The sequence below is a fragment of the Coregonus clupeaformis genome, chromosome 21, assembly GCF_020615455.1.
Source record: "Coregonus clupeaformis isolate EN_2021a chromosome 21, ASM2061545v1, whole genome shotgun sequence".
Lineage (NCBI taxonomy): Eukaryota > Metazoa > Chordata > Actinopteri > Salmoniformes > Salmonidae > Coregonus > Coregonus clupeaformis.
Window position 1 is genome coordinate 21,685,304 of NC_059212.1, and position 26,730 is coordinate 21,712,033.

Consider the following 26,730-nt stretch of genomic DNA (forward strand, 5'->3'; position numbering starts at 1 on the left):
ATGAAAGACAATCCCTGCATGGCCATTAGGTGATACACAGAGACGCCTCCCAAACCATATAGGAACATAAACTGGTAGGTAGTAGGCTCTGGACTACACCAGTCTTACAAAGATTAATTAACAATTTGGGCCATCATAGTGATTAATTTTTCCCTGAAAATAACCCTGTCTGAACATGCTTGTAAACTGCAGTTCTTAATATGCACAATATGTACAGTATATGTTATGTTTGAAATAATACTTTTAACAAAGTTAAGGCTAAACTACAGACAGCAGTGCAGCTCAGGACACCATGGAAAAATTGGGGAAAAGTGCCACGACCCAAAATGACACTCGAAATGGCACGTCATCGTTTACCATAGCATGCCGTTTCAGGAAGTTCCACGTCACTCGACAGTCCGTCCACAGAAAACGCAACACCGACTGGGACTATTCATAATTCATTCCATAAAAAGAGACAACCCAGTGATAAAACATGGTGAGACAAGTGTACATTCGTTGTTGAAAGATTTGTAGTCTGATTTGCATGTAACCAGTTTATTTCAGTAAAGCCGGTGTCGATTGAGACAGGCCAGCCATGCTAACTAATTTAGCTATCTAGAAAACAAGCTAGTCCTCTGTAGCTAGCTAGGTATTTTACCATTTACCGACCTAGCTAGTCCGATTAATTCTTATTTATTGGGATGATAATAGCTAAGCACTCGCCAACTAGCTTGCTAATTTAGCAAGGATCATGCTAACTAGCTAGTTGTACTAGCTAAGTCTATCCGTGGCAAGGATGCTCGTCTTCGTAGCTAGCTAGTTATCATGTCACATCTTCATACTAGGCGTGAGCAGTTAGCTAACTTGTTCTTTCTACATTTTGCGTGTAAAATCGTTTTATTTTGATGGTACGGTACCTTGATGGCTATTGCGTCAGTGTTTACGTTTTTTTGGATATGAACATGAAGGATTATGAATTGGTCGTGTTTATAAGCTAACGTTATCATTATTAGTAAGCTAGTTAGCTTTCTGCAATCACAACAGTACGTTGTGCACTGCTCTGTCTGTTTATTTGGATTGAGTTGACAGCGTCTCATCTGTCTCACAGCCTCTCAGGCTGGACATCAAGCGGAAGCTGACAGCCCGGTCGGACCGGGTGAAGAGTGTGGACCTCCACCCGACCGAGCCGTGGATGCTGGCCAGCCTGTACAATGGTAGTGTCTGCGTCTGGAACCATGAAACACAGGTACATACACACCGTTTGATGTTGAATACTTGGAGATACATAATGGAGATAAACAGCTCTAAGCTAAACTTGTATGCAATGAATGAGAATGTACAATTTGTAAATATATCCTTTCCAGACCTTGGTGAAGACCTTCGAAGTGTGTGACCTTCCAGTGAGAGCATCGAAGTTTGTAGCCAGGAAGAACTGGGTCATAACAGGAGCGGTGAGTGATCCTTTAAATTCAGGACAAGCATCTAGATAATGAGAAATGAGAACATCTGATGGTTTATCTTCCACCACTTTGCGTGGACTTTAATAATGGCGACTACACGCTTACTGTATTTGCAGGGTCATATAATGTCTTTCTCCCCTTCTCTCTGTAGGATGACATGCAGATCCGTGTGTTCAACTACAACACCCTGGAGAGGGTTCACATGTTTGAGGCCCACTCTGACTACATCCGCTGTATCGCCGTGCATCCCACCCAGCCCTACATCCTCACAAGCAGTGGTACACAATCAGTAACTTATATTTTATGACCCGCGTTGTTTTATACACGGGTCAAATACACAAACTCATTATCTATCACACAAGTATTATATTAACTAATTGTTCCATCCTGTGTGTGTGTGTGTCTCCAGACGACATGCTGATTAAGCTGTGGGACTGGGAGAAGAAGTGGTCTTGCAGCCAGGTGTTCGAGGGTCACACCCACTACGTCATGCAGATCGTCATCAACCCTAAAGACAACAACCAATTTGCCAGCGCTTCTCTGGACAGAACCATCAAGGTGACTTTACCACACAAGTCGTGTGTGTGCTTATAACAACCTAGTGTAGATGTTTGTGAATAGTGTGAGTGTATGTATTTGACTGGCTCATCCTCTGTCCTATTCCAGGTGTGGCAGCTAGGCTCTTCTGCTCCTAACTTCACCCTTGAGGGCCATGAGAAAGGTGTCAACTGCATTGACTACTACAGCGGAGGGGACAAGCCCTACCTTATATCAGGAGCTGATGACCGCCTGGTCAAGATCTGGGACTACCAGGTAAGACGGCTGAGGAATGAAACGATAAACACTTTTAGCCTGAGAAAGCTGAGCTGGTAACCTGTTCAGCAGATGGGTTTTCTGGTCTTTGATGATACTGGATTTTGTCTGAATGTGTATCGGTCCAGGCAAATGTCTCACACTCCTGTGCTGTGTCTCTTTAGAATAAGACGTGTGTGCAGACCCTGGAGGGACACGCCCAGAATGTGTCGTGTGTCAGCTTTCACCCAGAGCTGCCCATCATCATCACAGGCTCAGAGGACGGTGAGTAAATAAATACCTTATGCACTCTATTAGATTCTGATCCTTTGTAGATACTTGTTCTGTTGGTGGTGAGCAGATGAATGGCTATGTATTAGCGCCAACTCTATACAATATGTGCATGGTTTTTACATATAAAAAAGTGAAATAAATAAAACCTCACAAACATGCACTTGAGCAAACAATCACAATTCTGAAAGAAAACAATCCTTCCTCTGGTTCCATAGGCACTGTGCGCATCTGGCACTCGAGTACGTACCGCCTGGAGAGCACGCTGAACTACGGCATGGAGCGTGTGTGGTGTGTGTGTGGCCTGCGAGGCTCCAACAATGTGGCCCTGGGCTACGACGAAGGCAGCATCATCATCAAGGTGTGGAATAGAAACTTACACTACATTACCAAAAGTATGTGGACACCTGCTCGTCGAACATCTCATTCCAAAATCATGGGCATTTATATGGAGTTGGTTCCCCCTTTGCTGCTATAACAGCCTCCACTAGATTTTGGAACATTGCTGCAGGGACTTGCTTCCATTCAGCCACAAGAGCCTTAGTGAGGTCAGGCACTGATGTTGGGCGATTAGGCCTGGCTCACAGTTGGCGTTCCAATTCATACTAAAGGTGTTCGATGGGGTTGAGGTCAGGGCTCTGTGCAGTCCCGTCAAGTTTTTCCACACCGATCTCTACAAACCATTTCTGTATGGACCTCGCTTTGTGCACGGGGGCATTGTGGTCCTCTGTAGCTCAGCTGGTAGAGCACGGCGCTTGTAACGCTAGGGTAGTGGGTTCGATCCCCGGGACCACCCATACACAAAAATGTATGCACGCATCACTGTAAGTCGCTTTGGATAAAAGCGTCTGCTAAATGGCTTATTATTATTATTATTATTATTATTGTCATGCTGAAATGGGAAAGGGCCTTCCCCAAACTGTTGCCACAAAGTTGGAAGCACAGAATCATCTAGAATGTCATTGTATGCTGTAGCGTTAAGATTTCCCTTCACTGGAACTAAGGGGCCTAGCTCGAACCAGGAAAAACAGCCCCAGACCATTATTCCTCCTCCACCAAACTTTACAGTTGACACTATGCATTCGGGCAGGTAGCGTTCTCTTGGCATCTGCCAAACCCAGATTTGTCCTTCGGACTGCCAGATGGTGAAGCGTAATTCATCACTCCAGAGAACGCGTTTCCACTGTTCGAAAGTCCAATGGCTGCGAGCTTTACACCACTCCAGCCGACGCTTGGCATTGCGCATGCATGGTGATCTTAGGCTGGTGTGCGGCTGCTCGGCCATGGAAACCCATTTCATGAAGCTCCCGACAAACCGTTCTTGTGCTGACGTTGCTTCCAGAGGCAGTTTGGAAGTCTGTAATGAGTGTTGCAACCGAGGACAGACGATTTGTACGCGCTATGCGCTTCAGCACTCGGCGGTCCTGTTCTGTGAGCTTGTGTGGCCTTTGTTGCTCCTAGACGTTTCCACTTCACAATAACAGCACTTCCAGTTGACCGGGGCAGCTCTAACAGGGCAGAAATTTGAAGAACTAACTGACTTGTTGGAAAAGTGGCATCCTATGACAGGACCACGGTGAAAGTCACTGAGCTCTACAGTAAGGCCATTCTACTGCCAATGTTTGTCTATGGAGATTGCATGGTTGTGTGCTCGATTTTATACACCTGTCAGCAACGGGTGTTTCTGGAATAGCCGAATCCACTAATTTGAAGGGATGTCCACATACTTTTTGTATATATAGTGTTTTTGTGCATAAGATTCAAAACTGAAGAACAACAGATGATTCACAATGTTTCACAATACAGAGTTTGATAAAATTTCAGTTTGTACACTTTGCGCACATACTCTTTAAAAGTACCCTTCTATGTTGAAACAACTACTCGGTGACATCTCCTCTGAAAGCCATGGTACTTTACTCAGTCCGTCCTCATCTCCTCCTCCCATGTGTGCTGTAGCTGGGGCGTGAGGAGCCAGCCATGTCCATGGACACCAATGGGAAGATCATCTGGGCCAAGCACTCAGAGGTGCAGCAGGCCAACCTGAAGGCCATGGGCGACACAGAGATCAAGGACGGAGAGAGGCTGCCGCTGGCTGTCAAAGACATGGGCAGCTGTGAGATCTACCCCCAGACCATCCAGCACAACCCCAACGGAAGGTCAGTCCACACTGCATTGGAGTCCGACGTCAGCTATTCAGTGAACCTATTAAATGTCTTGCACAACAACTACATGTTAGTGTTTGTGTGCCACACATTTAGAGGCAAAGAAGTTCTTTTCAAATGTTTGGAGAAATATGAAATTCATATTTCTCCAAACACTTCAAGTCTGTTGGAAATCTGGATATGTTATGGAGCCTCTCTTTAATCCAAATGTGTTGTTTGTGTTGTCAGGTTTGTTGTGGTGTGTGGAGACGGAGAGTATATCATCTACACTGCAATGGCCCTGAGGAACAAGAGCTTCGGCTCAGCCCAGGAGTTTGTCTGGGCCCACGACTCCTCAGAGTGAGTCCAACACACACACACACACACATTCTTTGCTATGGAAGGTTACTGTCTGTCAGTGGTTAATGTGCGCGGTCTTCCTTGTCACAGGTATGCCATCAGGGAAAGCAGCAGTTTGGTCAAAATCTTCAAGAACTTCAAGGAGAAGAAGTCTTTCAAGCCAGACTTTGGGGCTGAAGGTAAGTGGAAGAGATCAGACGCAGGTAGTTCGTAGTGTGAACAAAGATACTGCATAAAAATTATTATGGCAGTTTTGATGGAACCTGGCAGGCAACCGATTTTTGTAAAAATGTTTTGCAACAGAAAACAAAAATGTGCTTTTTTTTATTGGACATGTCCAGGTAGTCACTCCCTGTTTGTCTGTTTTGGGTACCTAATGAATACTACCCTGATGTCACATTAAGCTTCCTGGGTGTGTGTGCAGGTATCTATGGAGGCTTCTTGCTGGGCGTCAGGTCAGTGAACGGTCTGGCCTTCTATGACTGGGAGAACACAGAGCTGATCCGCCGCATCGAGATCCAGCCCAAACATGTAAGTACTGCTGTAGAGAAAATGGCATCTTTATCAGAATATAGATGGGTGCAAGAGTGTCCTATCATGTACAAGTGTTTTGTTTTGGTCAATGTTTGTTTTTACACCTAGTACCGTATTGATAGAAATGTGCATATGACACAATTGCATTATCATCATCATGAAATCAGGACTGTAAGTGAAGCACGAGAACACTGCATCTCCCTCTCTCATTCCCTCTCTCTCTGATTGTAGATCTTCTGGTCAGACTCAGGGGAGTTAGTGTGTATAGCCACAGAGGATTCCTTCTTCATCCTGCGCTACCTGTCGGAGAAAGTGGCCGCCTCCCAAGAGAACAATGAGGGCGTGACGGAGGACGGCATCGAAGACGCCTTTGAGGTGTGTGTGTGTGTGTGTGACAGGCTAATAGACTAGTAGACTATGCTACTCTACAAGCGAGGCTTATGGTTTCAACTGAAGACAAAGCACAATGCCTATAGCCATCCAGTAGAGGGCCCTAGACAACTGGGCACTAATGAACACTCAACATCTGCCCACCCTCCCTCCCCAATCTGGCTGCCATTTTGTGTCTTGATCTTCCAGGTCCAGGGGGAGATCCAGGAAGTGGTGAAGACAGGTCTGTGGGTGGGAGACTGCTTCATCTACACCAGCTCTGTCAACAGACTCAACTACTTTGTGGGGGGAGAGATTGTCACCATCGCTCACCTGGACAGGTACGGTGAACCAGGGTCGTATATTTATTAGTGCACAGCGTAGCAATATATTTTGCAACGGAAAACAAAAACAAGCGTTTCTATAAGACATTATCTATCTGCTCCATCCGTAGGACCATGTACCTGCTGGGCTACATCCCCAAGGATGACCGCCTGTACCTGGGCGACAAAGAGCTCAACATTGTCAGCTACTCCCTGCTGGTGTCTGTGCTGGAGTACCAGACGGCTGTGATGCGCAGGGACTTTGGCATGGCTGACAAAGTGTTGCCCACCATCCCCAAGGAGCAGAGGACCCGTGTGGCCCACTTCCTGGAGAAACAGGTCAGAACCAGGAACTTCCTGATCTCGAAGGAAGTGAGGCATGTAGAATGGGTATTTTAACTCTATGGTGGAGCTGGGGGGGGCTGAGTAGATTCTAGCTACTCTATGGAATGTTATAGGGTGTCCAATCCAAAACGCATCTTTTGACCAAAGGGTAAAATAATGTTAATTGTGTATATAATCTCCTAAGAAAACCAATGGTCCAAACCTCATGTCTCAAAAGCTGAGTTTTTACCCTTGTAGGATGGCCAGAATTAGGGAGACTAAATCAATGGAGGCCAGAGGAAAAAAGTAGTAAAATCAGGAAAATTTCATTGCGTCAGCTAGGCTGGATTCTCTGCAAGGCTCACTTTCACGTTGAACTCGTCATCTTTCTTCTCGAATCCGCAGGACATAAAACAATATAGAGGTAAGATGGATATCGATTTTGAGACATGACGTAGTATTTTAATATTTTTGTATAAGCTTCTCATATTAATTTGAAATTCCTGGTCTTTTTAGAAGTATTCTTACAAAAACAAGCGTATCTCTGAAATGTCAATGGAGCACTGACTGTATACCAGGCTTTTTATTTTCAAAGCCTTTTACATTTAATTCAGCTTGTGTTATGCTAATTTAGCTCTTTGCGATCCACTGAAACAACTTTGAAGACGACGACCACAAAATGTTGAATCCTCAAAAGTTGTTACGATTAACCTGCACCGCTATGTCAATAGAGCTCGGTGATTCTTATCAGATGTATTAGGTTACGAAATCCAACTTTTTGGATATAATGTCAATGATTAGTAATGGGTAGAAAAATGTATACTGTTACATATCGGGATATTATTTTTGATGATATATAATTCTGGGCTCTTCATCTTCAACACGAATCAAGCCGCGTTTGTGTGGCTGCTGTTGTATGTTGTGAGAACTAACTGTGTGTTTGTGTGAAATGCTACTATGTTTACTGATATGGTCTTTTTGGTCATCCCAGGGCTTCAAGCAGCAGGCTCTGGCCGTGTCGTCAGACTCGGAGCACAGGTTTGAGCTGGCCCTGCAGCTGGGGGAGCTGAAGATCGCCTATCAGCTGGCTGTGGAGGCAGAGGTGAGAGCTACAATACGCTAGGCTATGGAGAGACCACTTCACACACTACAAGCGGGTTCAAAGGCTATAAATCAAATCCAATTTGATTTGCCACGCGCCGAATATGCTTACTTACGAGCACTTCCCAACGATGCAGAGTAAATAAATAAATAAAATAATACGAATAAAATAGTAACACAAGGAATAAAAGACACAAGAATGGAGCTGTATACAGAGAGTACCAGTACCAGATCAATTACGAGGTATTTGAGGTAGATATGTACATGAAGGCAGGGTAAAGTGACTAGGCATCAGGATAGATAATAATAAGAGTAAAATAAAGAACAGAGTAGCAGCAGCATATGAGTGTAAAAGTGTGTCTGTGTGGGTGCTTATGTAGTGTATGTGAATTTGTGTGGGAGTGCCAATGTAGTGAGTGTGTGTGTATATGATTTGTATATACTTAGTGTACAAAACATTAAGAACACCTTAATATTGAGTTGCACCCTTTTGCCCTCAAAAAAGCCTCCATTCGTCGGGGCATGGACTCTATAAGGTGTCAAGCGTTCCGCAGGGATGCTGGCCCATGTTGACTCCAATGCTTCCCACAGTTGTGTCAACTTGGCTGGATGTCCTTTGGGTGGTGGAACATTCTTGATACACATGGGAAGCTGTTGAGCGTGAAACTCAGCAGCGTTGCAGTTTTTGATACAAACTGGTGCGCCTGGCACCTACTACCATAAAGCTGTTTTAAAGGCACTTAAATCTTTTGTCTTGCCCATTCACCCTCTGAATGGCACACACTCAATGTCTCAATTGTGTCAGGGCTTAAAAATCCTTATTTAACATGTCTCCTCCCCTTCATCTACACTGATTGAAGTGGATTTAACAAGTGACATCAATAAGGGATCATAGCTTTTGCCTGGATTCACCTGGTCAGTCTGTCATGGAAGGTGTTCCTAATGTTTTGTACACTCAGTATACATATATATATATATATATATATATATTAGTCTAGTGAGCATGCATGCGTGGGGTCATTGCAAGATGGGGTCAGTGCAGATAGTTCGGGAACCATTCATTGACTATTTAGCAGCTTTATGGCTTGGGGGTAGAAGCTGTCTCTGAACCTGTTGTTCTGAGAGCCGATGCTCCGGTACCATTTGTTGGACGGTAGCAGAGTGAACAGTCTATGGTTTGGGTGGCTGGAGTCTTTGGCAATTTTTTGGGCCTTCCTCTGACACCACCTGATATAGAGGTCCTGGATGGCAGGGAACTCGGCCCCAGTGATGTACTGGGCTGTCCGCACCACCCTCTGTAGCGCTTTGCGGTCAAGGGCAGTGCATTTACCAAACCAAGCGGTGATGCGGCCAGTCAAGATGCTCTCGATGGTGCAGCTTTAGACCTTTTTGAGGATCTGAGGGCCCATGCCAAATCTATTCAGCCTCCCGAGGGTAAAGAGGAGCTGCCATGCCCTCTTCACGACTGTGGACCATGTTATGTCCTTAGTGATGTCAATGCCAAGGAACTTGAAGCTCCCGACCCCGCTCCACTACAGCCCCATCGATGTGGACGTACTCTCCCTGCTTTCTCCTGTAGTCCACGATCAGCTCCTTGGTCTTACTGACATTGAGGGAGATGATGTTGTCCTGGCACCACACTGCTAAGTCTCTGACCTCCTCCCTGTAGGCTGTCTCATCGCTGTTGGTGTTCAGGCCTACCACCGTCGTGTAGTCAACAAACTTGATGATTGTGTTGGAGTCGTGTGTGGCCACGCAGTTGTGGGTGAACAGGGAGAACAGGAGGGGACTAAGCACACACCCCTGAAGGGTCCCCGTGTTGAGGGTCAGCGTGACGGAGGTGTTGTTGCCTACCCTCACCACCTGGGGCCGGCCCGTCAGGAAGTCCAGGATCCAGTTGCAGAGAGAGGTGTTCAGTCCCAGGGTCCCTAGCTTGGTGATTAGCTTGGAGGAGACTATGGTGTTGAACCCTCCGCTGTAGTCTATGAACAGCATTCTCATATAGTTATTTCCCCTCTTGTCTAGGTGGGAGAGGGCAGTGTGAAGTGCAATTGAGATTACATCATCTGTGGATCTGTTGGGGCGGTATGCGAATTGGAGTGGGTCCAGGGTGTCTGGGATGATGGTGTTGATGTGTGTCATGACCAGCCTTTCAAAGCACTTCATGATTACAGATGCGAGTGCTACAGGGTGATAGTCATTTAGGCAGGTTGCCTTGGCGCTCTTGGGAACAGGGACAATGGTGGTCAGCTTGGCACATGTTGGGATTACAGACTGGAACAATAGGGGATTGAAAATGTCTGTGAAGACACTTGCCAGCTGGTCTGAGCATGCTTTGAGAACGCGCTCTGGTATTCAGTCTGGCCCTGTGATTGTTAACCTGTACACATGAAATTGTTTCATTCCGAACTTTATCCTCAGCGTTACATTCCATTTTGTGTGACTCGGCCTGCACAGATGCGCGGGGGAAACAGCACAAACGCGACCAAAATGTATTATAACGTTGTGAATAAAGTTCTGAATGACACAATTTCATGTGTACATCTAAAGACCTACATGACTATACCGAGAGCGTGTCCGTTTCTAAAAGTACGTATTTTGGTTTTTATGGAGCTTTTGTTGTTGTTTTTTGTGTGCCCTGATACTGCACAATGAGCTATGAGGAAGTGAAGCGTTGCTGGGGTACGTTTCTCAAAAACAAGCCAAATCACACAAAAAGTTTCTGGACCCTTCTAAAACATGCAATTTGCATCGAAAGGAGCAATGTAAATGGCTCCCCACGTTAGTCGCCTCCCCCCAGAAACAATGCCTCTGGTTGAGCGGATTCTTGTTCGTTTATGGCCCCATACAGTTCGTCGAGTGCCAGAGTGGTGTTGGATTGTAGAGAGACAGCTGTGATGATTATGGATAAGAACTCTCTTGGTAGAGAAAAGGGTCTGCAGTTTACCATGACATATTCTGTATCAGGTGAGCAAAAGCTTGAGATTTCCTTAACACTGGAAGCAGCACACTAGTTGTTATTTATGAAAAAACACACCCCTCCTCCTTTAGACTTGCCCGACGCTGCCAATCCGATCGTGCCTCTGCATGGAGAATCCACCAAGGACTATGTGCATAGTGTCATCATCATACATGTCAGTCGTTCACCAATGAGTTATTCAATACTGAAGACAGTATCTGAATGGACTGTGTACTCAATCAAATTGTTAAATTGATTAACTGTCCTTCAACTAGGCAGCCCTGCACTAAACAATGCTGAACTAAATGATTGTTTTAGCTTGAAGTGAGGATTCAACTCCATACAATAGTCTAACCGACAGTACTGTATAACATGTATGTAGCTCTGTAACATTAGAACCGTTTCCTTTTTCTCTGGTGGCAGTCGGAGCAGAAGTGGAAGCAGCTGGCAGAGCTGGCCATCAGTAAGTGCCAGTTTAGCCTGGCCCAGGAGTGCCTCCACCATGCCCAGGACTACGGCGGCCTGCTGCTGCTCGCCACTGCCTCGGGCAACGCCTCCATGGTGGGCAAGCTGGCCGAGGGCGCTGAGCGGGACGGCAAGAACAACGTGGCCTTCATGACTTACTTCCTGCAGGGGAAGTGAGTACAAGGGAGGGTAGAGGGGTCCACGACAATGTTATATCCAGCTCAATTACATATCCAGCTTTCCTAAATACAGTAGCATTTAATAAGTTACAATAAGGTCTTGGAATCCTACACGACACTACTCCTGTATGTATGATCTATGATGGGAGCATGTGATCAGTAGCAGTGATTTGGACCTGTCTCTGATACTGGTCTCAGTCCCTTGTCTGTCTGTTTTTCCCCAGACTGGACCACTGTCTGGAGCTGCTGATCCGGACCAACCGGCTGCCCGAGGCGGCCTTCCTGGCCCGCACCTACCTGCCCAGCCAGGTGTCCAGGGTGGTCAAGCTGTGGAGGGAGAGCCTGGCCAAGGTCAACCAGAAGGCGGCCGAGTCGCTAGCCGACCCCACCGAGTATGAGAACCTGTTCCCCGGGCTGAAGGAGTCGTTTGTGGCTGAGCAGTTCCTCCGGGAGACCTGCCTGGGAAACTCCCGGCCAGCCACCGACTACCCTCTGGTCACAGTGAGTGGTGGGGGTTTGATGTGGGACACTAGAAATTAAATGGAAATATCTGGCTTGCAAATCTAAACTGAAAGCTAGCTATGGATGCGTACTTGCTGCACAGGAGTAGTCCAACTTGAATAAGTAGTTCATCCTTATCTCTTCCATTGCTGTCTTCTGCTTATTTACTCACAATACCCATATCTTGTGTCTCTTTTTTCCAGCCCAATGAAGAACGTAATATACTAGAGGAGGCCACGGGCTACGAGCCCAAAGGAGCTCCCCTCTCCCTCGCCACACTGGTACCGGTATGTCTGCTTCTCAGAGACCTTCACTATACAGTCGAAGTAGTAGTCAACTTAATCAAAGGCCTTTTATTTAGATCTACACAGACTAGGTGTTTTTTATATCATAGGCCGTGAAGTTAGAGTTTCACGTCTAGAAATGCATTCACATGTTGGCTGGATTGATGGGCAAGACCGAGACAGCTGAAAACAGAGTCCTGCTCATGACTGTGTGTCTGTCAGCAGGCTGAAGACAGCAGGGAGGAGGAGACCACGCCGGCTGCTGGCGTGATGGCGGCCGTGACGGCCCCCGTGGCTGCAGCTGTGATCCCCTCGGAGCCAGAGGCTGCACCTGCAGAAGAAGAGGAGGAGGAGGAGGAAGGGGAGGAGGAGAGCCCCGGTTCATCTGAGGCACTAAAGGACAAGGTAGGCAACAGTCTCCCTAGAAAGACAAATGTATAGTACGGCAGACACTGGACAAGTAATGCACTGTACCCAACGAGAAGAAAAGGATATGTATAAACGTAACCCGTTGCAATATTAGTGTCAGGACCATTAGTTGTGTTATGGGCCAGATGTTAACGTGTGTTTTTTCCCCCAGGCCCTGGACGAACTTGACGATGACCTGGACAACATGGAGCTGGACGACATCGATACCGCAGACGTCAACCTGGATGACGACTTCTCAGACGACTGAGACCCCCCCTCCCCCCATCTCATCCACGCTATGAATATATTTAAGAGACCAAACCCCCTTTTGTATTTTTACTTAACATGTGTTTTGTTAGTCCTACAGTGTTTGGAAGACTGATGATGAATACATGCGAGGGAAAGAGGCAAATTATACTGTCTTGATTCTTAAGCAGATTTTGTACTTCATCCAGGGCCTTGCCTTCACTAATTATCCGTGCATTGAGCTATATATTTACTCTCTGTATGTGTACAATGGTAAATCGCTGTTCATTTACGCCTAATAAATTGCTATTGCTGTACATTTATGTTGAACATTGGTGTTGTCGTTTTGACCTTTTTGGTCCCACGTGGGATTTAATCATTAGATGCTGGCTTTTAAACTAAAACTCTAAAGTTAAATATTTAATTTGGTGTCTGTGCTGTGTTTGTGCTGTTATCAGCAAACATTATTGCCTTCACAGTTGACTTGATTGTGTTATGGTTAACTCTGTTTTTACCTTCAGCGGATGTATTCATTTTTTCCGTTCCTCATGTATAACATTTGCTGGTTTTAAATGTTATTTCAGTCAAATTACTCTAAAGCAACTATTGACATACCAGTAAGCCATCTTAAAGGGATCGTTCACCCAAATTATAAAATTACATTGGTTTCCTTACCCTGTAAGCAGTCTATGGACAAGGCATGACAGCAATCCATGCTTTGGTTTTGTTTACCTGACCATTGTTTCTTAGCTTTTGTCGCACAAATGCTAGTCAATGGTACCTATATTAGCATTTTTGCACTTCATGTCCAAATAATCCTAAAGTATCTAAACTTGATTGTGTAACTCAATGAAGTTACTTCAAGTAGCATTTGAAACGGTGGCCAGGTAAACAAAACCAAAGCATGTATTGCTGTTATACCTTGTCTATAGAGTAGATTGCTTACAGCAGAGGTGTCAAACTCATTCCATGGAGGGCCTAGTGTCTGCTGGTGTTTGGTTTTTCCTTTCAATTAAGACCTAGACACCCAGGTGAGAGGAGTTCCTTACTAATCAGTGAACTTAATTCATCAATCAAGTCCAAGGGAGGAGGGAAAACCTGCAGACACTGCCCTCTGTGGAATGAGTTTGACACGTGGCTTACAGGGTAAGGACATTTTGTAGTTTTGGTGAACTATCCCTTTAAATTATGTTTTCGTATTGACCAGTAGGTACATAACTGAATAATGCTGCATTCATAACCAAGTGGGGAAGTAGTAATTAACAGTTGTGAATTCGTAAATACCAGTTGGATGTATTCATGTGCTTTGAGCTTGTTGAGAAATGCCGATTGGCTAATGGCCAACAAGCTGCATCAACCATAAACTAAAAGTACAGCTATCATGCTTGTAAACAAAAACCAAATTAAAATATTGCTTTTTATAAATAATGTTTTGTAATATTTAAACTTATGAAAATTCTGTTATCAAGTTCATTTACTTAATAGGTGACGTCAGAGGTCAGCATGTGGGAGAAGTCGAAGCTCAGGGATGATAGTTTCCAACTAGTAATTACGAGTTGGAGGGACGTTCAAGTGGATTTACCCAGTCGTATGTGGTAAATACCACTTTCAACTTGGTTATGAATGCAGCATAATAAAGGGGAAACTAATGTTCAGCAGGCCACACCATTGCGGAACATTCAGAAAAATATTTGCACGGATTCAACCACAAAGTTTGATTCAACAATCCACCACGTCAAACAGAGTATTAGTACACTCCCCAAAGTCAAACAGAGTATTAGTAATAGCTATGAGTGTGGATGTCTGCGCAGCCTAACTGCAATGTAGTCGATCTCAAACGTTCACCCTCCTCCAGGGCTTTGACTAGATATAGTATACAGTTTATGTCAAAAGTGATTTTTCGTAGCAGGTAAGACAATAAGGTTATGGTTAGGGTTAGCTAAAATGCAACAACAAAAAATTTGACATAAGTTGCCTGTATCCCATCTAGACATGACCCGCCCATAGACCGTATGGCACCAACCTATACCAACAGTGCCTTCAGAAAATATTCATACCCCTTGACTAATTCCGCATTTTGCCTGAATTCAAAATTGATTACCTTTGTTTGTTTTTTCTCACCCATCTACACACAATACCCCATAATGACAAAGTGAAAACACATACAATTCTTCCAGCTCTGTCAAGTTGGTTGTTGATAATTGCTAGACAGCCATTTTCAAGTCTTGCCATAGATTTTCAAGCCGATTTCAGTCAAAACTGTAACTAGGCCACTCAGGAACATTCAATGTCGCCTTGGTAAGCAACTCCAGTTTACATTTGGCCTTGTGTTTTAGGTTATTGTCCTGCTGAAAGGGGAATTTGTCTCCCAGTGTCTGTTGGAAGGCAGACTGAACCAGGTTTTCCTCTAGGATTTTGCCTGTGCCTAGCTCTATTCAGTTTCTTTTTATCCTAAAAAAAAACTCTAGTCCTTGCCGTTGACAAGTATACTCATAACGGGATGCAGCCACAACCATGCTTGATAATATGAAGATTTGGTAATCAGTGATGTGTTGTGTTGGATTTGCCCCAAACATAACGCTTAGTATTCAGGAGATAAAGTTAATTTCTTTGCCACATTTTTTGCAGTTTTACATTAGTGCCTTATTGCACACAGGATGCATGTTCTGGCATATTATTTTATTCTGTACAGGCTTCCTTTACTCTGTAATTTAGGTTAGTATTGTGGAGTAACTACAATGTTGTTGATCCATCCTCAGTTGTATCCTATTACAGCCATTAATTCATCTCTGTAAAGGTTTTAAAGTCACGATTGGCCTCATGGTGAAATCCCTGAGCGGTTTCCTTCCTCTCCGGCAACTGAGTTAAGAAGGATGCCTGTATCTTTGTAGTGACTGGGTGTATTGATTCACCATCCAAAGTGTAATGAATAACTTTGCCATGCTCAAAGGGATATTTAATGTCTGCTTTATTATAATATTTTACTCATCTACCAATAGATGTCCTTCTTTATGAGGCATTGGAAAACCTCCCTTGTCTTTGTGGTTGAATCTGTGTTTGAAATTCACTACTTGACTGACGGACCTTACAGATAATTGTATGTATGGGGTAAAGAGATGAGGTAGTCATTCAAAAATCATGTTAAACACTATTATTGCACACAGAGTGAGTTCATGCAACTTATTATGTGACTTGTTAAGCACATTTTTACTCCTGAACTTATTTAGGCTTGCCATAACAAAGGGGTTGAATACTTATTGACTCAAGACATTTCAGCTTTTCATTTTTAATTATTTTGTGAACATTTAAAAAAACATTATGAGGTATTGTGTGTAGGCCAGTGACACACAATCTAAATTGTATCCATTTTAAATTCAGGCTGTAACACAATAAAATGTGGAAGAATTCAAGGGGTGTGAATATTTTCTGAAGGCACTGTGCGCAAACACGTATAGCTACGTACTGTGTCCTCTGCCTTTCTGGCCGCACAGCCGACTAGCGTCCAGTGGGAGACCGGGAGCCTGGCATCTTGCTAAAAGAGCCCCTGGCTAAACGGGCCACTCAGTTAAAACTTGGTCACTCCTACTGACACGTACTTTACTTTTATTTTGTAGCTTACTACTCGGCTGGGAAGGACGCGATTACCAGAGCAAGAGATGTCCCGGGTAATAAAATGTATTGATCGATTTATTGATAAACTGATTGCCTCATTTACATGCTAATTGCAACATTTTTGTGTAGACAAGCAGTAAATAAGGGTAAAATAAATCTATCAATCTATAGTTAATCATGCTAGCTATCTTAGCTGTGCAAATACATTTCAGCTACAAAACCCGCTGGGTGAATCAAAACTATGAAATAACACATATGGAGTCATGTAACCCATAAAGTGTTAAACAAATCAAAATATATTTTATATTTGAGATTCTTCACAGTAGCCACCCTTTGCCTTGATGACAGCTTTGCACACTCTTGGCATTCTCTCAACCAGCTTCATGAGGTAGTCACCTGGAATGCATTTCAATTAACAGATGTGCCTTGTTAAAAGTTAATTTGTGGAATTTCTTTCCTTCTTAATGCGTTTGAGCCAATCAGTTGTGTTGTGACAAGATAGGTTGGTATACAGAAGATAGCCCTATTTGGTAAAAGACCAAGTCCATATTATGGCAAGAACAGCTCAAATAAGCAAAGAGAAACTACAGCCCATCATTACTTTAAGACATGAAGGTCAGTCAATCTGGAAAATGTCAAGAACTTTGAAAGTTTCTTCAAGTACAGTCGCAAAAACCATCAAGCGCTATGATGAAACTTGCTCTCATGAGGACCGCCACAGGAAAGGAAGACCCAGACTTACCTCTGCTGCAGAGGATAAGTTAATTTGAGTTACCAGCCTCAGAAATTGCAGCCCAAATAAATGCTTCACAGAGTTCAAGTAACAGACATATCTCAACATCAACTGTTCAGAGGAGACTGCGTGAATCAGGCCTTCATTTTTTATTTATTTATTTATTTCACCTTTATTTAACCAGGTAAACCAGTTGAGAACAGGTTCTCATTTACAACTGCGACCTGGCCAAGATAAAGCAAAGCAGTGCAATAAAAACAACACAGAGTTACATATGGGGTAAAAAAACATAAAGTCAATAATACAACAGAAAATATATATACAGTGTGTGCAAATGTAGCAAGTTATGGAGGTAAGGCAATAAATAGGCTATAGTGCAGAATAATTACAATAGTATTAACACTGGAATGCTAGATGTGCAAGATATTATGTGCAAATAGAGATACTGGGGTGCAAAAGAGCAAAATAAATAACAATATAGGGATGAGGTAGTTGGGTGGGCTAATTTCAGATGGGCTGTGTACAGGTGCAGTGATCGGTAAGGTGCTCTGACAACTGATGCTTAAAGTTATTGAGGGAGATAAGAGTCTCCAGCTTCAGAGATTTTTGCAATTCGTTCCAGTCATTGGCAGCAGAGAACTGGAAGGAATGGCGGCCAAAGGAGGTGTTGGCTTTGGGAATGACCAGTGAGATATACCTGCTGGAGCGCAGACTACGGGTGGGTGCTGCTATGGTGACCAATGAGCTAAGATAAGGCAGGGGATTTGCCTAGCAGTGATTTATAGATGGCCTGGAGCCAGTGGGTTTGACGACGAACATGTAGTGAGGACCAGCCAACAAGAGCGTACAGGTCACAGTGGTGGGTAGTGTATGGGGCTTTGGAGACAAAACGGATGGCACTGTGATAGACTACATCCAATTTGCTGAGTAGAGTGTTGGAGGCTATTTTGTAAATGACATCGCCGAAGTCAAGGATCGGTAGGATAGTCAGTTTTACGAGGGCATGTTTGGCAGCATGAGTGAAGGAGGCTTTGTTGCGAAATAGGACGCCGATTCTAGATTTAACTTTGGATTGGAGATTCTTTATGTGAGTCTGGAAGTTGAGTTTACAGTCTAACCAGACACCTAGGTATTTGTAGCTGTCCACATACTCTAGGTCAGACCCGTCGAGAGTGGTGATTCTAGTCGGGTGGGCGGGTGCCAGCAGCGTTCGATTGAAAAGCATGCATTTAGTTTTACTAGTGTTTAAGAGCAGTTGGAGGCTACTGAAGGATTGTTGTATGGCATTGAAGCTCGTTTGGAGGTTTGTTAACACAGTGTCCAATGAAGGGCCAGATGTATACAAAATGGTGTCGTCTGCGTAGAGGTGGATCTGAGAGTCACCAGCAGCAAGAGCGACATCATTGATATACACGGAGAAAAGTGTCGGCCCAAGAATTGAACCCTGTGGCACCCCCATAGAGACTGCCTTAGGTCCAGACAACAGGCCCTCCGATTTGACACACTGAACTCTATCTGAGAAGTAGTTGGTGAACCAGGCGAGGCAGTCATTTGAGAAACCAAGGCTATTTAGTCTGCCAATAAGAATGCGGTGGTTGACAGAGTCGAAAGCCTTGGCCAGGTCGATGAAGACGGCTGCACAGTACTGTCTATTATCAATCGCGGTTATAATATCGTTTATGACCTTGAGTGTGGCTGAAGTGCACCCGTGACCAGCTCGGAAACCGGATTGCATAGCGGAGAAGGTACGGTGGTATTCGAAATGGTCGGTGATCTGTTTGTTAACTTGGCTTTCAAATACTTTCGAAAGGCAGGGCAGGATGGATATAGGTCTGTAGCAGTTTGGATCTAGAGTGTCACCCCCTTTGAAGAGGGGGATGACCGCGGCAGCTTTCCAATCTCTGGGGATCTCAGACGTTATGAAAGAGAGGTTGAACAGACTAGTAATAGGGGTTGCGACAATTTCGGCGGCTAGTTTTAGAAAGAAAGGGTCCAGATTGTCTAGCCCAGCTGATTTGTAGGGGTCCAGATTTTGCAGCGCTTTCAAAACATCAGCTGTCTGAATTTGTGTGAAGGAGAAGCGGGGGGGGCATGGGCAAGTTGCAGCAGAGGGTGCAGAGTTGGTGGCCGGGTTAGTGGTAGCCAGATGGAAAGCATGGCCAGCTGTAGCAAAATGCTTGTTGAAATTCTCGATTATTGTAGATTTATCGGTGGTGATAGTGTTTCCTAGCCTCAGTGCAGTGGGCAGCTGGGAGGAAGTGCTCTTATTCTCCATGGACTTTACAGTGTCCCAAAACTTTTTGGAGTTAGTGCTACAGGATGCAAATTTCTGTTTGAAAAAGTTAGCCTTTGCTTTCCTGACTGCTTGTGTATATTGGTTCCTAACTTCCCTGAAAAGTTGCATATCGCGGGGGCTATTTGATGCTAATGCTGTACGCCACAGGATGTTTTTGTGCTGGTCAAGGGCAGTCAAGTCTGAGGAGAACCAGGGGCTATATCGGTTCTTAGTTCTGTATTTTTTGAATGGGGCATGTTTATTTAAGATTCATGGTCGAATTGCTGCAAAGAAACGACTAATAAAGGACACCAATAATAAGAAGAGACTTGCTTGGGCCAAGAAACACGAGCAATGGACATTAGACCAGTGGAAATCTGTCCTTTGGTCTAATGAGTCCAAATTTGAGATATTTGGTTCCAACCTCGTGTCTTTGTGAGAGGCAAACTGGTGAACGGATGATCTCTGCATGTGTGGTTCCCACCTTGAAGCATGGAGGAGGAGGTGTGATGGTGTGGGTGTGCTTTGCTTGTGACACTGTCTGTTATTTATTTAGAATTCAAGACACACTTAACCAGCATGGCTACCACAGCATTCTGCAGCGATACGCCATCTGGTTTGCGCTTAGTGGGACTATCATTTGTTTTTCAACAGGAGAATCACCCAACACACCTCCAGGCTGTGTAAGGGCTATTTGACCAAGAAGGAGAGTGATAGAGTGCTGCATCAGATGACCTGGCCTCCACAATCACCCGACCTCAACCCAATTGAGATGGTGTGGGATGAGTTGGACCGCAGAGTGAAGGAAAACCAGCCAACAAGTGCTCAGCATACGTGGGAACATATATTCTGATTTGTTTAACACTTTTTTGGTTACTACATAATTCCATATGTGTTATTTTATAGTTTTAATGTCTTCACTATTATTCTACAATGTAGAGCATTGTAAAAAGAAAGAAAAACCCTTGAATGAGTAGGTGTTCAAACTTTTGACTGGTACTGTATATTTTTTGTATTTTACCCCCTTTTCCTCCCCAATTTCAATCTTGTCTCATCGCTGCAACTCCCCCAACTGGCTCAGGAGAGGCGAAGGTCGAGTCATGCATCTTCCGCCCGCTTAACCCGGAAGCCAGTTGCACCAATGTGTCAGAGGAAACACTGTTCAACTGACGACCAAAGTCCGCCTGCAGGCGCCCGGCCCACCACAAGGAGTCACTAGAGCGCAATGAGCCAAGTAAAGTAAAGATGAGCCAAGTAAAGCCACCACGGCCAAACCCTCCCCTAACCCAGACGACGCTGGCCCAATTGTGCGCCGCCCTATGGGACTCCCGGTCACGGCCAGTTGTGATACAGCCGAACCCAGGTCTGGAGTGACGCCTCAAGCACTGCGATGCAGTGCCTTAGACCGCTGCACCATTCGGGAGGCCAATTATGCTTTTTAATACCGGTCTCAGGTAACTATCCAGGCCATTGCGGCCAGTAACAAAATCTATGTTGAGGAGGCAGAGAGGAGGTTTGAGAGGGGACCAATTTATCATGAAAGGTAAAAAGGTCTTAAAGGGGCAATCTGGGTACATGAATTGTTTTACTTTTAAAATAATGCCGCTCTGATCATCTCTCCTGTCAATCACACAGAATGAGTTTGAATCCAACTGACTTGTAAAATAAACAGTTTTCTTTTTTCATTGTGTCATTGATTCTTGAAGGATGTAACTTGTAAATGCCTGATGAGCTTATTCAACTGTCTTACACCATCAGAACCCTAAATATAAACGTGTTTTACTCCAATATTTGTAAACAATGTAGTTGTAAATAAACACTGTATAGCTTCAAAACATGGTTAAAACTTTCATTTTGATCTCATGGATGAGCAGTCCTACGTCTGTGAATTTGAGAGTGGTTACATTTCTCCAGACCCATCCCTCAGCTGTTTACCAAAATAAGTGGCGAGGAGACCGCTTTGTTGTTGTTTGAATCCCAGATCGCCCCTTAAAATCAAGTGATGTACATTTATAAAACTCCCTAGGACAGCCCATTATCATTTCTTTATTTCAAATCAAATTAAATAGTATTTTTCACATGCGCCGAATACAACAGGTGTAGATCTTACTGTGAAATGCTTACTTACTTACAATATATATTTTTTTTAAGTAACACAGTAAAAGTAACAATAACGAGGCTATATACATGGGGTACCGGTACCAAGTCAATGTGCTGGGGTACAGGTTAGTCAAGGTAATTGAGGTAATATGTACAGTTGAAGTCAGAAGATGACATACACTTCGGTTGGAGTCATTATAACTCGTTTTTCAACCACTCCACAAATTTCTTGTTAACAAACTATAGTTTTGGCAAGTCGGTTAGGACATCTACTTTGTGCATGACACAAGTAATTTTTCCAACAATTGTTTACAGAGATTATTTCACTTATAATTCACTGTATCACAATTCCAGTGTGTCAGAAGTTTACATACACTAAGTTGACTATGCCTTTAAACAGCTTGGAAAATTCCAGAAAATGATGTCATGGCTTTAGAAGCTTCTGATAGGCTAATTGACATCATTTGAGTCAATTGGAGGTGTACCTGTGGATGTATTTCAAGGCCTACCTTCAACCTCAGTGCCTCTTTGCTTGACATCATGGGAAAATCAAAATAAATCAGCCAAGACCTCAGAAAAATAATTTTAGACCTCCACAAGTCTGGTTCATCCTTGGGAGCAATTTCCAAACGCCTGAAGGTACCACGTTCATTTGTACAAACAATAGTACACAAGTATAAACACCATGGGACCACGCAGCCGTCATACCGCTCAGGAAGGAGACGCGTTATGTCTCCTAGAGATGAACGTACTTTGGTGTGAAAAGTGCAAATCAATCCCAGAACAACAGCAAAGGACCTTGTGAAGATGCTGGAGGAAACAGGTACAAAAGTATCTATATCCACAGTAAAACAAGTCCTATATCGACATAACCTGAAAGGCCGCTCAGCAAGGAAGAAGCCACTGCTCCAAAACCGCCATAAAAAAGCCAGACTATGGTTTGCAACTGCACATGGGGACAAAGATCTTACTTTTTGGAGAAATGTCCTCTGGTCTGATGAAACAAAAATAGAACTGTTTGGCCATAATAACCATTGTTATGTTTGGAGGAAAAAGGGGGGCACTTGCAAGCCGAAGAACACCATCCCAACCGTGAAGCATGGGGGTGGCAGCATCATGCTGTGGTGGTGCTTTGCTGCAGGTGGGACTGGTGCACTTCACAAAATAGATGGCATCATGAGGAAGGAAAATGATGTGGATATATTGAAGCAACATCTCAAGACATCAGTCAGGAAGTTAAAGCTTAGTCGCAAATTAGTCTTCTTATAAGTGTGTCCTGCTCCTTGAATGTGGCATCTCTAGCCTTTAGCTCGGTGCGGATGTTGCCTGTAATCCATGGCTTCTGTTTGGGAAATTCACTGTGGGGACGACGTCATCAATGCACTTATTGATGAAGCCGGGGACTGAGGTGGTATACTCCTCATTGCCATCAGATGAATCCCGAAACATATTCCAGTCTGTGCTAGCAAAACATTCCTGTAGCTTAGCATCCGCGTCATCTGACCACTTCCGTATTGAGCGAGTCACTGGTACTTCCTGCTTGAGTTTTTGCTTGTAAGCAGGAATCAGGAGGATAGAATTATGGTCAGATTTGCCAAATGGAGAGCGAGTGAGAGCTTTGTGTGTGGAGTAAAGGTGGTCTAGAGGTTATTTTCCTCTGGTTGCACATGTGACATGCTGGTAGAAATTAGGTAAAACTGATTTAAATTTGGCTGCATTAATGTCCCCGGGCACTATATTCTATCGAAGTTCAAGAATTCAGTTTGATAACAGAGATGCAGAAGAAGAAGAAGGAGTACAAAGGAGAAGTGGAATGTCAGTTCAAAGTTGTAATAAATGCATTACTAAATGAGTCTGACTTCTCAGTTTTTTCATAATAATGAAATAACCACGTTACAGTTTGGCTTTACATAAACCGGCCAGTAGATGGAGATAGTATTCGTTTTAGTGAGCGATCACTTTGTGATTGCTATATATAAACCGTCCAGAAGATGGCGATAGTATTTGTTTTGGTACAGAGTTTCTAAACCCAGAGGCGCAACATTGTGAGACTTCCGGGAAGTTGGAAACTCCTGCGAAACAGACCAAGCAGGCTAGGGTTTCAGAAGTCAATGAGAGAAGTGAAAAATTAGTCCTTAGTTTTTCATTTTCTCATAATCTAAAGGCACAACCTAGATTAGAGCCTATAGGTTTCCATCCAATTGGAGACAGATTTTCATGCGAATATTCAAAAATCTGTATAAAAACAATAAGAGCATTTTCCCACCAGAGATGTGTTTCCATCAAATTGACTTGTTTCGGATAAAAGGCTGTGCGTGATGACTTCTTGGGTTAAAAAATACAATTTAAATGGCTTTCCAGCGCATTTTCAACTCTACTGATGGTTTTGTCACAAAAAATGGTGCATTATATCGCGAATGTGCCCATTCTGGTCTTGTCATGTGCGCTCTAGCCAACAGCTCGCAGATACAGTGCAGGTATAGCCTACTACATGATGAGAGTATTATGGACAAAAGAGCGAGATTTTTTTGATTTGTCGGCAGCCATCATCAGCATGTCACCAGAAAACCCTCGATATTTATTGGAAAGGAGCATAAAAGCTCATCACCATGCACTTTTACCACCCTGTGAAGTTCATCATAACTTATTTCATCTGTAGCCTAATAAACTGCATGATTTCTGGAGTTTTAGTGGGAGGAGCACACACTATATCATCGCATGACTCCAAGTTGATGCTTACTATAATATGCGCATAAAAGCGTTTCCACCGCCATTTCTCACATAATGAATTGTACCAACACAAAAAGATCCCACCTTGTCTATAGTGTTTTGTTTTGTCGACATTTGGAAAGTTTACCAACAAATTAGCTGTTTCCATCAGGCCTGTCATGACATTTTTTTATATGAAATGTACAATTATGGAGCGATTTCAGTGGCAAAAGATCCCAGACTTTTCCATTTGTATCAGGATATTGAATTTGAATGTCATATTTTTTAATTTGTAATGCACAAAGGTAATCATTGAATTCATAAATTGAACTTGTATTTCATGATTTGAAACTGAATTGAATGAATATTGCATTCAGTTTTGAAATTACATTTCAATTTAATATTCAAGTTTAATATTGATATATTCAGTTTCAATATGGTAGTTATTACATATCAAGTTTACAAACCATATTTTCAAGTTAATCAATGTTTCATATATTCAACTTGTCAGATGCATTCAGATTCAGTTTGAAATTCAGTTCTCTAAATACAGATTCAAAACCAGAGACAACATCCTGGTACTTTGCCAGCCAGGAAAGGTAGAGGAGAAGATAGAATCAAACGCTCACTCTGGTAAACAGAAACGTCTGGCGGTTTCTAAAGCCAATGTGACTTGTTGAATTTATTTCCTTCCTATGAATTTAGCTCTAGCATTTGAACCACTTTGGCTATGAGCTATTGTGACCCTAATCCTGAAAGCTAAGACTCTCTGGAGCATGGACGTGCCTTCTGTTCTCCTCTATGATGATCACAAGCCACGGTATATAGTTGAAATGCCTTGTCATAGCCCTTCTATGGACAGACCTATTTAATCTTGCTTTTGTGAGTGACTGGGTTCTAACCAGGTCTCCTGCATGTCACAAGACTGTGTTAGCCCACTTTTGGGTGTCAGGGAAAATTTATGGGATTAAAAAGTAGGAATGTAGTGGAGTAAAAGTAAAAGTTGTCAAAAATATAAATAGTAAAGTAAAGTACAGATACCCCAAAAAGGTACTTAAGTAATACTTTAAACTATTTTTACTTAAGTCATTTCCACCACTGACCTTAGGTAGCTAGCTAGATGACTACATCCTGAGTTGTGTAGCCTACGTCAAATACGGACTTTGCTTTCTATCTGCATAATGCCCAATTTCCACATAACACAATCATTTGGATAGCCAAGGTAGCTTCACCCTCATGTGGTAGTAAGCTAGCAAGCAGGCTAGGTAGCTAATTAGCACAGGCAGTCCACTCTGTCTTCCGTCTGTTTTTCCATAAACAAGCGCTGTAACATGGAAATATGGCCGTGTTGGAACCCTAACCCTATAAAGGTGTGTATCAATTTAACCTTTTTGTATTTATTATTATTTCTCCCCGATATGACACATAAGGTCCTTATGCTTCCAAAACCATACCGGTGCATGTTAATGTTCAGACCAATCGTCTCTGCTCTTAACAAAACTCTCCCCTACAGAAGATGCCTTCGTCCAATGACTCTTATGTGTAATGTAATGGAACTGAGAGTAATGGTCAAAGGCTAAGTCAGTGCTAGTAGAGGGGGGGATTATTTAAAGCACTCTTTGATGAGGTAGGGTTTCAAATGTTTTCGGAAGATGGGCAGGGACTCTTCTGTTCTAGCTTCTGGGGGAAGCTGGTTCCACCATTGGGGTGCCAGGACAGAGAAGAGCTTTGACTGGGCTGAGCGTAGGGGTCGGAGGGCCAAGAGACCAGAGATGGCGGAACGGAGTAGTAGGGTTGGGGTGTAGGGTGACATCCTACGCTCCCGAACGGGGTGTGTCCTTCACTCCCGAGTGCCGAGCACTGCTGTCCAGCAGTCACTTAGAGGGAAGTAGCTAGAAAGTGTCGCTAATATCAAGCCAGGGTGACAGCTAAAGCAAATGTATTGCTTTGTAGTCTGATAAAAACGGAATGATTCTGAACACTCACAAGTCCGAATTTCAAAAGAGTTTCAAATTCTTGCTGAAGTTTCTAGCCACAAGCATAAACTAGCTAGCTGGGGAAGGCTTATTAAACTGAATCCATTCATCCCCACTCAACTCTCGCTGCACTACATACACCATGGCTGCGTTCAGTAGGTTTTTACGTTCTGGAATGTTCAATTGAACAGAAACGGTGCTGTACTGAACGACCAGTTGAAAAACGGGGAGGGGGTGAGTTGGGAAACGCTGTCAGCATTGCCCTTTACATTTTTGGTGTTTTATGAGCATGGCCTTATTTCTATTACAGCATATTGGATGACTGGCATTCATATTCCATTCACCCAGCTCAATGTACCATCGATAGGTTTAGGCTACTACATGATACTCATATTTTTCCTATACCCATCATGAGGTTGCTACAACCTAGCCTATGAATGAAAGTTTACAACAAAGGTGCACAGATCAAGAGAAATTAGAGTAATCAAGGTGACAGACAGTGTCATATTCAATACCGCCTTGCACACTCTTGCCTGCATCTAGCTGATCTAGGTTGTAATCTTTAGTCCAACAGTTGCAAACAAGAGTTTCTATTGGACAAATTCT

At 43.6% G+C, this 26,730-nt stretch overlaps 1 protein-coding gene across 2 annotated transcripts; it reads left to right on the forward strand.

Moving 5' to 3' along the window:
* Nucleotides 1–358: 358 nt before the first annotated feature.
* On the forward strand, nucleotides 359–13,049 carry LOC121535070 (coatomer subunit beta'). 2 transcript variants are annotated; one of them, XM_041841769.2, is made up of 21 exons: nucleotides 359–478; nucleotides 1,091–1,228; nucleotides 1,347–1,433; nucleotides 1,594–1,720; nucleotides 1,852–2,000; nucleotides 2,109–2,255; nucleotides 2,420–2,519; nucleotides 2,744–2,886; nucleotides 4,482–4,681; nucleotides 4,916–5,026; nucleotides 5,117–5,205; nucleotides 5,451–5,557; nucleotides 5,792–5,935; nucleotides 6,140–6,270; nucleotides 6,384–6,591; nucleotides 7,568–7,678; nucleotides 11,060–11,274; nucleotides 11,505–11,781; nucleotides 11,985–12,068; nucleotides 12,288–12,470; nucleotides 12,646–13,049. In XM_041841769.2, the coding sequence occupies exons 1-21, from the start codon at nucleotides 476–478 to the stop codon at nucleotides 12,739–12,741; spliced, it is 2,850 nt and encodes a 949-aa protein (XP_041697703.1). In that variant the 5' UTR covers nucleotides 359–475; the 3' UTR covers nucleotides 12,742–13,049. The 2 variants fall into 2 exon arrangements, with proteins under 2 accessions (XP_041697703.1, XP_041697704.1); XM_041841770.2 differs by having other exon boundaries at nucleotides 12,291–12,470.
* The last annotated feature ends 13,681 nt before the right edge of the window (nucleotides 13,050–26,730 follow it).

Coding starts and splice junctions, on each gene's coding strand:
- LOC121535070 (XM_041841769.2), top strand. Junction 1,229..1,346: donor TCTGGAACCATGAAACACAG/GTACATACACAC, acceptor TATCCTTTCCAG/ACCTTGGTGAAGACCTTCGA. Junction 7,679..11,059: donor AGCTGGCTGTGGAGGCAGAG/GTGAGAGCTACA, acceptor CTCTGGTGGCAG/TCGGAGCAGAAGTGGAAGCA.